This window comes from Trichomycterus rosablanca, chromosome 5 (genome assembly GCF_030014385.1).
Source record: "Trichomycterus rosablanca isolate fTriRos1 chromosome 5, fTriRos1.hap1, whole genome shotgun sequence".
In the NCBI taxonomy this organism is placed as follows: domain Eukaryota; kingdom Metazoa; phylum Chordata; class Actinopteri; order Siluriformes; family Trichomycteridae; genus Trichomycterus; species Trichomycterus rosablanca.
Window position 1 is genome coordinate 38696700 of NC_085992.1, and position 14913 is coordinate 38711612.

Here is a 14913-nt window from a genome sequence, read left to right on the forward strand (position 1 = left end):
CACCATGACCCTTAATAGGATAAAGCTGTGGTAAAACAGACAATGATTGAATGAATGAATCTGATTTTTATATACTGTGCTTCGGATTTTTCTGTTCATGATAGTAAAAAAAAAAAGGAAACACACCAGAGCTGACATTTCAAATTTGTCATTTTGAATCTCAGCTCTGCTATCCGGCAGGCTGGGCGCCTACAGGAACAGTAATTGGCTGTTGTTCATACAGGGTGGGAGCTGGATTTGGACTCCCCATAACTATGCAATTCTGATCTCTGCTGGCTGATTGATGGCGCCTTCACAGAGACAGGGGATAATGCGCTGATCATGGTTGTCCATACTTAAATGAACTCGCCTTGTGCAGGTGAAAAGATGCAGTCAGCTACTGCACAAGTGTCGGAGGGGGTGTGTGTCAATCTCGGCTCTGCTCAACCAGGGTGGAGATCAATTGGATAATTGAATATGCTAAAGTCAGGAGAAAAAGGGAAGAAAGTGCATAAACAAAATAATAATAATAATAATAATAATAATAATAATAATAATAATAATAATGGTGATAATAATAATAGTAATAATAGTAATAATAATTAATAATAATAATAATAATAATAATAATAAAAATAATAATAGTAAAAATAATAATAATAATAATAATAATAATAATAATAATAATAATAATAATGGTGATAATAATAATAGTAATAATAGTAATAATAATTAATAATAATAATAATAATAATAATAATAATAATAATAATAATACAAATAATAATAATAATAGCAATAGTAATAATAATAATAATAATAATAGTAATTAATAATAATAATAATAATAATAATAGTAATAATAATAATAATAATAGTAAAAATAATAATAGTAGTAGTAGTAATAATAATTGTAATAATAATAATAATAATAATAATAATAATAATAATAATAATAATAATAGTAATAATAATAAGACTTTTTTTTTTGTTGTGTGTTATTTCCATGTTTTTACAAATACAACCTTATTTTATAATTCATACAACCGCGGTCAATTTAAATTAAAATGGTCACATAATGCTAAAATAATATTAATTAGAAACAATGTTTGAATTATAATTACTGTGTATCTGATGCACCTCAATCCTGATCAGGTTAAAATGGTTAGATAAAATCAGATTTAGGGACAGTGGCAGCCTAGTGGGTAGAGCTTTGGGCTATCAACTGAAAGGTTGAGAGTTCACATCCCAGCTCTACCATGCTGCCACTGTTGGGCCCTTGAGCAAGGCATTTAACCCTCTCTGCTCCAGAGGTGCCGTACAATGGCTGACCTGCGCTCTGACCCCAGCTTCCAAACACCTGTATATGTATATATGACAAATAAAGGGATTCTATTTAAATTAGATACTGAATGAACATATCATGAAAATGTCTAATAGAACACTGTAAAGTGACTTACAGTACTGCATTGCATCTTTAACATTTAAATGTGTATTTTTGCCTTGTGTAAGTGTTATATATGTAAAAGCATTAGATTGTAGGCTCTTGGTTGCATGTTAGGGCTTGTTGCAGAAATCTGCTGCTGATGGTGAGAGGATGAACGTCAGAGATGTGTTCTTGCCTGTGGATCTCTTGGGCAAGTGTGGGTGTAGAGTATGTAGCAGAAGAATTAGAGTTTGAAACTGCTACTTGTGGAAAATAGTCATAGTAAAATAAATAAATAAATTAAAAATAAAATAAATTAAAAACAAAATTAATAATAATATTAATTAATAATAATAAAATCAGTTCATTCATTCATTTATTCATTCATTTATTCATTAACAAAAACAAAACAAAACAAAAAAAAAGAAGCAGAATAAAGATTGTGTTTTGATCATGTGAGTCAGTTCATGTGACCCGTTCAGCTTAGTGTTATCTATGTGTCACACATGCTTTCCATTTGGTGGTACAGCTGAAGCTGATGTGCTGGCAGTCATATGAAGTCAAGGGCTTCTGCTAGACAGTTTTGGAACTTGCTGGCTGAGGAAAAAAATCCAAACATATTTGTGCCACATATCTGAAAGCATATTTTGGATCAACCTACTTATGTGAATCAGCACTTTGAAGACTGCTTTAAAATTGGCATCAGCAGCTGTTGTCCAGACTACACAAACCTGACAGTAAGGTTAGTGTGTTTTTTCAGTCAATATAGGCAACTGAAGCGCTTTTAAAAAAGCATCAAAGCAAAGATCATGATGACATGTCAACTGAAAATAGTAGATCTCAAGCCACAAATGTGTGGGCACCCCTGGTGGAGAGGATTCTAATTGGACATTGAACTTATAAGGCAGGTTATTTAGACACACTACTTAGACAGTGATTATTGGGATTCCAGCACCGCAGATTTAGCCTCAGGCCATTTAAACCAATAGGCTGAGACGGCACAACCCACTAGCATGCCAGCTAACATCTCCCTCCGTGTCCCAAAAAATGATTAAATTGTCACTGACAAGCTCAAATTTGCAAATACAGTGGTACCGTACCTTGTAACTCGAAATACTGTATATGAAACTCGACTCACTTTGTGGAGAAATTTGTACCCTTAAACTTGACGTTTCCCTTAAACTCAACGTATCAAGGGAGCTATATTTGTGTTATAGCTCGGGGTTCTGAGAAACACTGAGAATCAGCTTTTCCTAGAGAGTCTAAAACCTATATCATAAAAAAAGCTTAATGTGACTTAATGTGACTTAATGTATTAAAAGGATGACATAGAAACACTAAACTTCTCTTAATTATTACTGCTCATAAGTTCTATCCACTAATGAAATTCCTCACTCGTAGTTTTAGTACAATAAGTCATGTTAGCCTTTGTGCACCAGCACACTACATAGGAAATAACAGCACAGCCAGTGCAAAAATGGTTTTGCCGCTTCTCATGTGAATGCGCCTTTACTGAACGGAATATTCCATGATCAAGCATCTCCACGATTAAGAAGCATAAGGAAAGAATAAATAAGTAAAGGTAAAGTGCAGGTTTTATTGTATTTTATATTGATTTTCAATTGTATTTCAGTGTTTTTTATCTTTGTGTTATTTTTTAGTGTACGTATAAGTGTCAAAAACCACCCCATTCTTTTACATAAGCCTAAAATACAGTGTATCACAAAAGTGAGTACACCCCTCACATTTCTGCAGATATTTAAGTATATCTTTTCATGGGACAACACTGACAAAATGACACTTTGACACAATGAAAAGTAGTCTGTGTGCAGCTTATATAACAGTGTAAATTTATTCTTCCCTCAAAATAACTCAATATACAGCCATTAATGTCTAAACCACCGGCAACAAAAGTGAGTACACCCCTTAGTGAAAGTTCCTGAAGTGTCAATATTTTGTGTGGCCACCATTATTTCCCAGAACTGCCTTAACTCTCCTGGGCATGGAGTTTACCAGAGCTTCACAGGTTGCCACTGGAATGCTTTTCCACTCCTCCATGACGACATCACGGAGCTGGCGGATATTCGAGACTTTGCGCTCCTCCACCTTCCGCTTGAGGATGCCCCAAAGATGTTCTATTGGGTTTAGGTCTGGAGACATGCTTGGCCAGTCCATCACCTTTACCCTCAGCCTCTTCAATAAAGCAGTGGTCGTCTTGGAGGTGTGTTTGGGGTCATTATCATGCTGGAACACTGCCCTGCGACCCAGTTTCCGGAGGGAGGGTATCATGCTCTGCTTCAGTATTTCACAGTACATATTGGAGTTCATGCGTCCCTCAATGAAATGTAACTCCCCAACACCTGCTGCACTCATGCAGCCCCAGACCATGGCATTCCCACCACCATGCTTGACTGTAGGCATGACACACTTATCTTTGTACTCCTCACCTGATTGCTGCCACACATGCTTGAGAACATCTGAACCAAACAAATTAATCTTGGTCTCATCAGACCATAGGACATGGTTCCAGTAATCCATGTCCTTTGTTGACATGTCTTCAGCAAACTGTTTGTGGGCTTTCTTGTGTAGAGACTTCAGAAGAGGCTTCCTTCTGGGGTGACAGCCATGCAGACCAATTTGATGTAGTGTGCGGCGTATGGTCTGAGCACTGACAGGCTGACCCCCCACCTTTTCAATCTCTGCAGCAATGCTGACAGCACTCCTGCGCCTATCTTTCAAAGACAGCAGTTGGATGTGACGCTGAGCACGTGCACTCAGCTTCTTTGGACGACCAACGCGAGGTCTGTTCTGAGTGGACCCTGCTCTTTTAAAACGCTGGATGATCTTGGCCACTGTGCTGCAGCTCAGTTTCAGGGTGTTGGCAATCTTCTTGTAGCCTTGGCCATCTTTATGTAGCGCAACAATTCGTCTTTTAAGATCCTCAGAGAGTTCTTTGCCATGAGGTGCCATGTTGACTTTCAGTGACCAGTATGAGAGAGTGTGAGAGCTGTACTACTAAATTGAACACACCTGCTCCCTATGCACACCTGAGACCTAGTAACACTAACAAATCACATGACATTTTGGAGGGAAAATGACAAGCAGTGCTCAATTTGGACATTTAGGGGTGTAGTCTCTTAGGGGTGTACTCACTTTTGTTGCCGGTGGTTTAGACATTAATGGCTGTATATTGAGTTATTTTGAGGGAAGAATAAATTTACACTGTTATATAAGCTGCACACAGACTACTTTTCATTGTGTCAAAGTGTCATTTTGTCAGTGTTGTCCCATGAAAAGATATACTTAAATATCTGCAGAAATGTGAGGGGTGTACTCACTTTTGTGATACACTGTATATACAGTTTCTACTGGACCATGCATTAACGGGTTTCCCATACATCCTTATGAGAAAAAATATCTTTAAACTCAACACCTTTTAAACTCAACTCCCAGAATCAAGTGACATTGAGTTTCAAGGTTCCACTGTAAATTACACTTGTACACCTTTATACAAATAAAAAATCGATGAGATTCTATTTCAACTTGAAAAGAACTCGTTTCTTCCTTTTGTCCACCATAATTGTAAATTTTTGTGTTAAGTTGTGCCGCACTACATGCTGCGACATCGTATGTGTGTATCTGTTTTTCAGTTCAAAGGGTTTGTCCTCTGCCTCTCCATTGTTGAAATGCTTATTCACATGGGACTCATGAAACAAAGTGGACTCATAGTTCAGCACTGAGTACAGCTGGATACTGAATCACTAGGACATGTTTCTCCGCAGTATGATACAGAACACCAGTATAATTTTAACATTCCGAGATCCCCTGCCATTGATCTGTGCCGTTTGCTGTACAGATGACAGTTTAGCAAATTAGCTTTTCTTCTTTTTAATTTAGTAGATCACCAACAGTCTTCTAGAATGTTCTAGTCCGCTGCACTTAAAGACACTAGGCTCAGTGTGATTCTTTATACTTTCACTTTAATTAACTGTCCTTTAAAAGAACTAGTTAAAAAAAACTTGGTCCAAGATCAAACCATGTAAAACATTCTGTACCATTATTCATCTTTCTCCAAACTTTAGAGTCTTCTGACATCTGCTAAACCCAGATTCATTTTATTACTCTATAAAACATTTTTGCTCAGTAGCCCAGTGCTGGTGTCTTTAGACCACACTGTTGGCCCTGGTGATAAGTTAACTGTTAAGTCTCGTGATGAGCAGTTGTTTTTCTTGCGCTACGGCATTTAAACTATTCAAGGGACAGTGGTAGCCTAGTAGGTAGAGCTTTGGGCTATCAATTGAAAAGTTGAGAGTTCGAATCCCAGCTCTGCCATGCAGCCACTGTTGGGCCCTTAAGCACGGCCCTTAACCCTCTCAGCTCCAGGGATGCCGTTCATTGGCTGACCCTGCGCTCTGACCCCAACTTACAAATGAACTGGGATATGCAAAGAAAGAATTCTGTTGTACTGTACACGACAAATAAAGGCATTCTATTCTGTTTTAGACATAGCTTAAATGCTGTAGTGCTACAGTACACAGCTGTACTCATTTTAAATTGAAGATTTTTAAGTTAATTTAGTTGTGTCTGATTATATGTGTTGGGAAAAAATAAGGAAAAAATACATGGACAATAATTGGCTAGTCCGGAGGAGGGACAGCTGGAGGGATTCCTCATAACTGCTGCAATTACAACCTCTTCTGGTCTCTTCTGGCCTACACAATGGTTTAATAGGAGATTGATGTGTGATTATCCGTGCGCAATGCAGATCTCTATATGAACCTGCCCAGTCCAGGTGAAAATAAGCGATCAGCTAATGCACATGTGTTAGAGGGGGCATGTCTTAGTTACAATTCTCTTTGGTCAGGAGTGGAGTCTGCAGTAGTTGAGGTGAAATACATTCAGGTCAATGGATACGACTAGATTACTAAAAAATAAAAATGGGGGAAGGGGGGTTGCATAAAAAAGGACATTAGCATAGGAGGATATTTTAAATAATAAATAATAGGAGACATTTAAATATGATCCATCAGTCTAACTAGCTAACTAATGTCATTCTGCAAGTCCTACAACGGTGTGGCTTTGTAGACACAAAGCTGTTCTAGACTAGCCTGCCTGCAGTCCATCAAGCAGAGGAGAATCAAAAGATCAGAATAGTTTAGCAGCAACAATTAGTATCCTTAATACCCAAATAATTAAAAAGTGTTAATTTAACAGTGGTAAACTTGCTTTTGTCCCAACTTTTTTGAGTCTGTTGCAGGCATCAGATTTAAAATTATTACTCCAGAAAAAATTGCTGTTCAGTAGTCCAGTGATGGTGTCTTTAGACCACACTGTTGGCTCTGGTGATAAATTAAGCAGTTGTTTTTTTTGCACTATGGCATTTAAGCTATGTGAGGACAGACACAGTGCCACAGTATCCAGCTGGACTCCAATAACCAATATATATATGGAAACCAAGAGTGTGTGTTACGACCTTTTTAAGATAATTTGTTAGGAAAAAAATATGGGAAACATACATGGACAAAAATAGGCTTGTGTAGGGGAGGGATGGCTGGGAGGATTCCTCTGGAAGGAACTGCTGCAATTATGACCTCTACTAGCCTACGCAGTGAATAAATGGAGATTAATGTGTAACTCTCCGTGCGCGATACAAATCTCCATATGAACCCGCCCAGTTCAGGTGAAAAGAAGCCATCGGCTACTGCACACGTGTTGGAGTTGGCGTGTCTTAGTCTTAGTCTTAATATAATTAAGACTGTCAGTAAAAAAAGAGAAAAATGGAAATCAGTAGAATTAACAAATAAAATATTTTTACTGTCATTTTACAACATGTCCCAACTTTTCTGGAAATGGGGTTTGTACAAGCCTAAGGACTGTGGCTTTTATGGGAAGTCTTGGCGTGAAAAATCCTTAAATGTGCTTAAATGTGTTTTGTACTACTGTAAGAATGTATTCAAAGGTAGAGCCTACATAATGATGCCTCCTCACCCTGGCTCTCTTTTGTAAAAGAGCCGCAGGGATGCCCAGTAGTGAATGGTTATTCTCTTCTATAGCATGACTCCAGGCTACCTACCGCCCTTCAGTCACCATTTTAAACTGATGTTTTGACTCTGTTGTATAGAAGAGAGTCTTCTGTAATAATGACACATTGTTACAGTCAATAATCCACATTATTTTTCATAGTCTTTCTGATACCAGCTTTAAAACTGCTGTCCTTATACACTTATCAGGAATAACATTAAAACCACCTCCTTCTTTCTACACTCACCTGTCCATTTTATCAGCTCCACTTACCACATAGAAGCACTTTGTAGTTCTACAATTACTGACTGTAGTCCATCTATTTCTCTACATACTTTTTTAGCCTGCTTTCATCCTGTTCTTTAATGGTCAGGACCCCCACAGAGCAGGTATTATTTGGGTGGTGGATCATTCTCAGCACTGCAGTGACACTGACATGGTGGTGGTGTGTTAGTGTGTGTTGTGCTGGTATGAGTGGATCAGACACAGCAGCGCTGCTGTAGTTTTTAAACACCTCACTGTCACTGCTGGACTGAGAATAGTCCACCAACCAAAAATATCCAGCCAACAGCGCCCCGTGGGCAGCGTCCTGTGACCACTGGTGAGAGTCTAGAAGATGACCAACTCAAACATCAGCAATAGATGAGCGATCGTCTCTGACTTTACATCTACAAGGTGGACCAACTAGGTAGGAATGTCTGATAGAGTGGACAGTGAGTGGACATGGTATTTAAAAACTCCAGTAGTGCTGCTGTGTCTGATCCACTCATACCACCACAACACACACTAACACACCACCACCATGTCAGTGTCACTGCAGTGCTGAGAATGATCCAACACCTAAATGATACCTGCTCTGTAGTGGTCCTGTGGGGGTCCTGACCATTGAAGAACAGGGTGAAAGCAGGCTAAAAAAGTATGTAGAGAAATAGATAGACTACAGCAATTGTAGAACTACAAAATGCTTCTATATGGTAAGTGGAGCTGATAAAATGGACAGTGAGTGTAGAAACAAGGAGGTGGTTTTAATGTTATTGCTGATCAGTGTACATGGCAACTAAATATATCAGTCCCATCTTTTATTTCATTTGATCTTGTGTGTTTGCCCAAAAGGCCGACATTACTGCATTAACTGATTACTGTGGCATTTCTCCTGGATCAACCTGGGGTCAAGTGCCTTGTTCGGGAGTACAATCTCATCAACCGAGATTGATCCCATGACCTTTTGTGATCGCAGCCTATGTCCGCTGTTAGCCTGCTGCTCTGCTTTGCTACACAGACGGGATTTTTTTTTTCCTTCTTGAATGTAGTTGCCAGTCTATTTTGGGCATCACATATTCATTTACTCTTTCGTTTACATCTAGGGGGAATTTAGACTAGTTCATCTACTGCTGTAATATCAAACCTGGTGTTCATATGCAAAATAATAATTTCGTCAATACTGGAAGTTTTTCATTGTTATTATTATTATGATTATTATTATTATGATTATTATTATTTATATTATCATTTCTATTATTAATATTTTGATTTTTTTTTTGCATACTCAAAATCAATAGATACAGTATATATATATATATATATATATATATATATATATATATATATATATATGTATATGTATATATATACTGTATATACTGATCAGCCATAACATTAAAACCACCTCCTTGTTTCTATTGTCCATTTTATCATCTCCACTTACCATATAGAAGCACTTTGTAGTTCCACGATTACTGACTGTAGTCCATCTTTTTCTTTACATACTTTTTTTAACCTACTTTCACCCTGTTCTTCAATGGTCAGGACCCCCACAGGACCACCACAGAGTAGGTATTATTTAGGTGGTGGATTTTTCTCAGCACTGCAGTGACAATGACAATATGGTGGTGGTGTGTTAGTGTGTGTTGTGCTGCTATGAGTGGATCAGACACAGCAGTGCTGATGGAGTTTTTAAAAACCGTGTCCACTCACTGTCCACTCTATTAGACACTCCTACCTAGTTGGTTCACCTTGTAAATGTAAAGTCAGAGACGATCGCTAATCTATTGCTGCTGTTTGAGTTGGTCATCTTCTAGACCTTCATCAGTGGTCACAGGACGCTGCCCACAGGGCGCTGTTGGCTGGATATGTTTGGTTGGTGGACTATTCTCAGTCTAGCAGTGACAGTGAGGTATTTAAAAACTCCAGCAGCGCACACACTAACACACCACCACCATGTCAGTGTCACTGCAGTGCTGAGAACGATCCACCACCTAAATAATACCTGCTCTGTAGTGGTCCTGGGAGAGTCCTGACCATTGAAGAACAGCATGAAAGGGGGCTAACAAATTATACAGAGAAACAGATGGACTACAGTCAGTAATTGTAGAAGTACAAAGTGCTTCTATATGGTAAGTGGAGCTGATTACATGGACAGTGTGTAGAAACAAGGAGGTTGTTTTAATGTTATGGCTGAGTGGTGTATATATATATATATATATATATATATATATATATATATATTTATATATATATATAGTAGATTTAATACTTACTAAATTAAATACTGACTGCAAAGTAGGACCTTCTAGACTGCATTCTACTGGTTGAGATTTCTACTGATAGTTTTCTCTATGTGTGTGTGTGTGTGTGTGTGTGTAGGATCGTGCTCCATATCCAGCCAGTCGGCACACTGCCACCACCACGCTTACTCTGGATGTATTAGATGGTGACGACCTGGGCCCAATGTTCCTGCCCTGTATTCTGGTCAATAATACGCGGGACTGCAGCCCTGTCACCTACCGAGCTGTCATCCCTGAACTCAGAGAGCCGGTGAGAACTCATCAACACTACACTGCACACACAGCGGACCCGGCGGGGATGAGTTTAGCTTTGTATTAGTGGTTTCTGCCATCTGCCTGGAGAATCAGTGAGAGGAAGGGCAGTGACTGCAAAGCTTAGCCATCAAACACACAGAGCCCTTTTACAACTGAATCCCTCTTGGCTGTTTTTCCCTTTCTGCACCCAGTTCAGTCGTGGCCAATTGGAACTTATCTCTCTCATCGCTACTGCCAGTCCTAGCCCTGGTCGAGGGGAGCCGAGGCTGTCAAGCGTTTCCCTCCGACACAAGCTTAGCTGATCGTAGTATCAGAGCATAGTATCATGTGCTGAGAGGCATAGACTGCCAGCTGTGAATAGCCAGCGCTAGGAATTCTGTTTCAGCGATTGTCCCTCCCCTACAGACACACAGCCAATCATGTGTTTGCGCAGTAGCTTGGTCAGGTGTCTGAGATGAACTCAAAATAATTGTATGCAAAATTGTTTTTAGCATTTTATTAATAGACAAATTTTTTGACCTGCATACAAACAATGTTTGATGGTGTTAAAGGGTTCAATCAGTTTTGGTGAGCCTGTGCCCACTGCAGCCTTTGATTCCCGATTCTGGCTAACAGGAGTGCAAACCAGTGTAATCTTCTGCTATTGTAACATCCACTTCAGGATTTGATCTGATATGCATTCTCATCATACTGCACTTTTATCACATGACTGGTTGATTTTCATCAAACTGCTCTGCCCTGATAAACCAGAGACGATCATACTTAAATATTGGAGTTTGCTTACTGCAGTGTTTAAAATACAACTTGGAATGTGCTTTAGATTCAATAACTATGAACATAAACTAATATGGGTAACTCTCTAGCCATAATTAATTCACCTTATTTATTTATTCATTCATTCATTCATTCATTCATTCATTCATTCATTAATTTACTTATTTATTTATTTTAATTTAGCCCTGTAGCATTTGAACCTAATGGATTTTAAAGACAGATAAAAAAGTAAGGGTGAATCTCTAGCATTTGTGATAGCTTTTCTGGGGTAATAAGGGGTTAGTTTTCTTCAAAATATTTGAACAATGTTTTAATATAGCACCTTCAAATCCGAGACCTTTATGAAATCGATAAGACAAAAATCTGTTGTAGGGATGGATGGTGATATTTGATGGAAATGATTCCGCTGCACAGCTAGAAAATACAAAGTCTTCATATTTTTCTTTCTTTCCTTCTTTTTTAAATAATCAAATCAGATTTAAACCTGATTTGTTTATGTATGTATTGATTTTATTCTGCCAACCAGACTTGGTTATATGCTATGGCAATTTGAATTACAACAAGATTATAGAACCTACCAAAATAAATATAAAAATAAATAAATAAATAAAAATTATAATAAAATAAAATCTTAATAAACTAAAAAAAATGTAGATAATAAAATAAAATCTTAATAAACTAAAAAAATCTAAATAATAAAATAAAATCTAAATAAACTAAAAAAAACTGAATAATAAAATCAAATCTAAATAAACTAAAAAACCTAAATAATCAAATCTAAATAAACTAAAAAAAAAACTAAATAGTAAAATAAAATCTAAATAAACTAAAAAAAAGACTTAATAATAAAATAAAATCTAAATAAACTAAAAAAAAAACTAAATAATAAAATAAAATCTAAATAAACTAAGAAAACCTAAATAATAAAAAAAATCTAAATAAATTGAAAAAAAAACTTAATAATAACATCTAAATAAACTTAAAAAAACCTAAATAATAAAATCTAAATAAACTAAAAAAAAAACCTAAATAATAAAATAAAATCTAAATAAACTTAAAAAAAAAAAAAAAAAAAAAAAAAAAAACTGGGGGCTGTTTATTTAACAATTTATTATTATTATTCAACAAAACATGCTTTTAACCAGTGGTCCCAAACCACCAAGCAGTGGGTCATTTATTACCGGCCCGCACAGAAAGAATAAATCATTAGAGATCGGAGCAACTATTTCCAATACTCTTTGAGTGTTATTGTCCCCAATCACCACAAGGTGGGAGCAGTGTCTTGTTGCAGCAAAAAAACTCAGGATTGACACTGATTTTCCATTCTATAGTTATTCTTTTTTAAATCCCCCTTACCCCGCCGGTCCATAAAATCATATCTTATATGAAACTGTCCGTGGTGCAAAAAAGGTGGGGACCACTGATTTAAACAATGAAATCTTTAGTAGAACCAGTGGGCTGAAAGTTTACTAAAACTACTAACAGCAGTTTTGATTAGATAATTTCTAATCTTTACCTTATGAATTCTTTTTATTGTGTCATGTCTCGGTCTAAGATAAATTGGTAGCCTAGTGGATAGAGCTTTGCACTATCAATGGACAGGTTGAAAGTTCAAATCCTAGCTCTGCCATGTACTCACTGTTGGGCCTTTGAGCAAGGCCCTTTACTCCTCTTGGCTTCAGGGGCGCTGTACAATGGCTAACCCTGCACTCTGACCCCAGCTTCCAAACGACCTGGGATATCCATTAAAATAATTTAGTTGTACTGTTCACGTGTATATGTACACCGACTAGGCATAACATTATGACCACTGACAGGTGAAGTGAATAACACTGAGTATCTCTTCATCACGGCTCCTGTTCGTGGGTGGGATATATTAGGCAGCAAGTGAACATTTTATCCTCAAACTTGATGTGTTAGAAGCAGGAAAAATGAACAAGCGTAAGGATTTGAGCGAGTTTGACAAGGGCCAAATTGTGATGGCTAGACGACTGCATCACAGTTTGTTGAGTATGGGGCAGCAAAAGGGAGACCAACACAATATTAGAAACATGGTCATAATGTTATGCCTTATCGGTGTATATATGATTATTTCTACATTTTCTTGACTTCATTCTAGTGCTTATGAATTAACTCTTATAAATATTCAGTTTATGCGTATGCATGAAAGTATCATCATCCTGAGTTATGGGTCAAGTACCAGGAACTAGAGCCTGAATCATAGGTTCACTCGCTTCTGTAATATACTCAATATCTGTCGGCTGTTATTTGACCATGCAAAGTTGTGAATCCATGAATCCATGAATCTATAATTAGCACCAGATGCTCCCATATCATTATGAATCCCCGCAGCAGCTGTACTTCACATCTTAGCTTTATTGCATTGTTTGCTTTCCTTCCGACACAAATCCATCCAGATGTGGGGAATTATGTTGAAAGTTGACTCTGGCACATCTTGACTTGGCATTCTTTGCACACTATTCCTGGCAAAAGCGCTTCAGATCTGTCAGATTGCGAGGGTATTTCTTATGCACGGCCCTCTTCGGGTCACCCCACAGATTTTTAATTGGATTCAAGTCTGGGCTCTGGCTGGGCCATTCCAAAAACGAATCATCTTCTGGTGAAGCTATTTATTTGTTTATGTGCTGGTGGAGGTTTGCTTTGGCTTGTTGTTCTGGGTCGCCTAAAGGTTTTGTGCCAAAATTGACTGATATTTGGAACGTTTCATAATTCCTCCCCCTTGACTGAAACCCCAGTTCCATTATGCTCAAAAGTATAATGCTGCCACCGCCATGCTTCACTGAGGGTATGTTGTTCTTTTGGTGATGTTTTTGCACCAAACATACCTTTTGGAATTATGGCAAAAAAGTTCAACCCTGGTCTCTTCAGACCATAACACATTTCCAACATGCTTAGAGGTTTTTGTAAAATGAAGCTGAGCTTAAATTTTGAGTTTTTCTTGCCAATTTACCCCACAACCAAAACATATGAAGAAAACAGGAGATTGTTGTCACATGTAATACAGAACCTGACATGCCAGAAATTCCTGCAGCTTCTTTAATGTTGCTGTAGGCCTCTTGGCAGCCTCACAGACCAGTTTTCTTCTTGTCTTTTCATCAATTTCAGAAGGAAACAACAGGCCATTTGTTGTTCATGTGGCTGATTAGCTTAGCTGGATGGCAGAGCTGAGATTCAAACGATGTATTCGAAATTCCAGCTCTGGTGGCTAGCGTGTGTTTTCACCACTTCGCCACCGGAATGGCTAAGAATACATTTTTAACTACTACTACTACTACTACTACTACTACTAGTACTACACTAAGTACTAAGTAGTAAACTGTAGTAGTATTAAAAGTAGTCCAGCCCAGTCCAGTATCTTAACTGCTAGGCTACAACTGCCCCTAATAAGACCTTAAGAAGTCTCTAAAAATACATTTTTAACTACTACTACTACACTAAGCATTAAGTAGTAAACCATAGTAGTATTAAAAGTAGTCCAGTCCAGTACCTTAACTGCTAGGTTTTAACTGCCCCTAATAAGAGCCCAAAAAGTCTTAAAGAAGACATTTTTAACTGCTACTACTACACTAAGTACTAAGTAGTAAACTGTAGTAGTATTAAAAGCAGGCCAGTCCAGTCCAGTACCTTAACCACTAGGTTTTACCTGCCCCTAATAAGACCCTGAGACGTCTCTAAAAAGACATTTTTAACTACTACTACTACTACTACTACTACTACTACTACTACTACTACTACTACACTAAGCATTAAGTAGTAAACTGTAGTAGTATTAAAAGTAGTCCAGTCCAGTAGCTTAACCACTAGGCTTCAACTGCCCCTTATAAGAGCCTAAGAAGACTCTAAGAAGACATGTTTAACTACTACTACTTCTAG

General features: G+C 37.6%; 1 protein-coding gene across 1 annotated transcript in view; it reads left to right on the forward strand.

Annotated features, from left to right (window-relative positions):
* Nucleotides 1-14913, forward strand: part of pcdh15a (protocadherin-related 15a) — a 483603-nt gene that overhangs the window by 220904 nt on the left and 247786 nt on the right. Inside the window, exon 9 of the mRNA XM_062995172.1 lies at nucleotides 10070-10240. Within this exon, the coding sequence (XP_062851242.1) occupies nucleotides 10070-10240 (171 nt within the window). The remainder of the gene's footprint in view (nucleotides 1-10069; nucleotides 10241-14913) is intronic.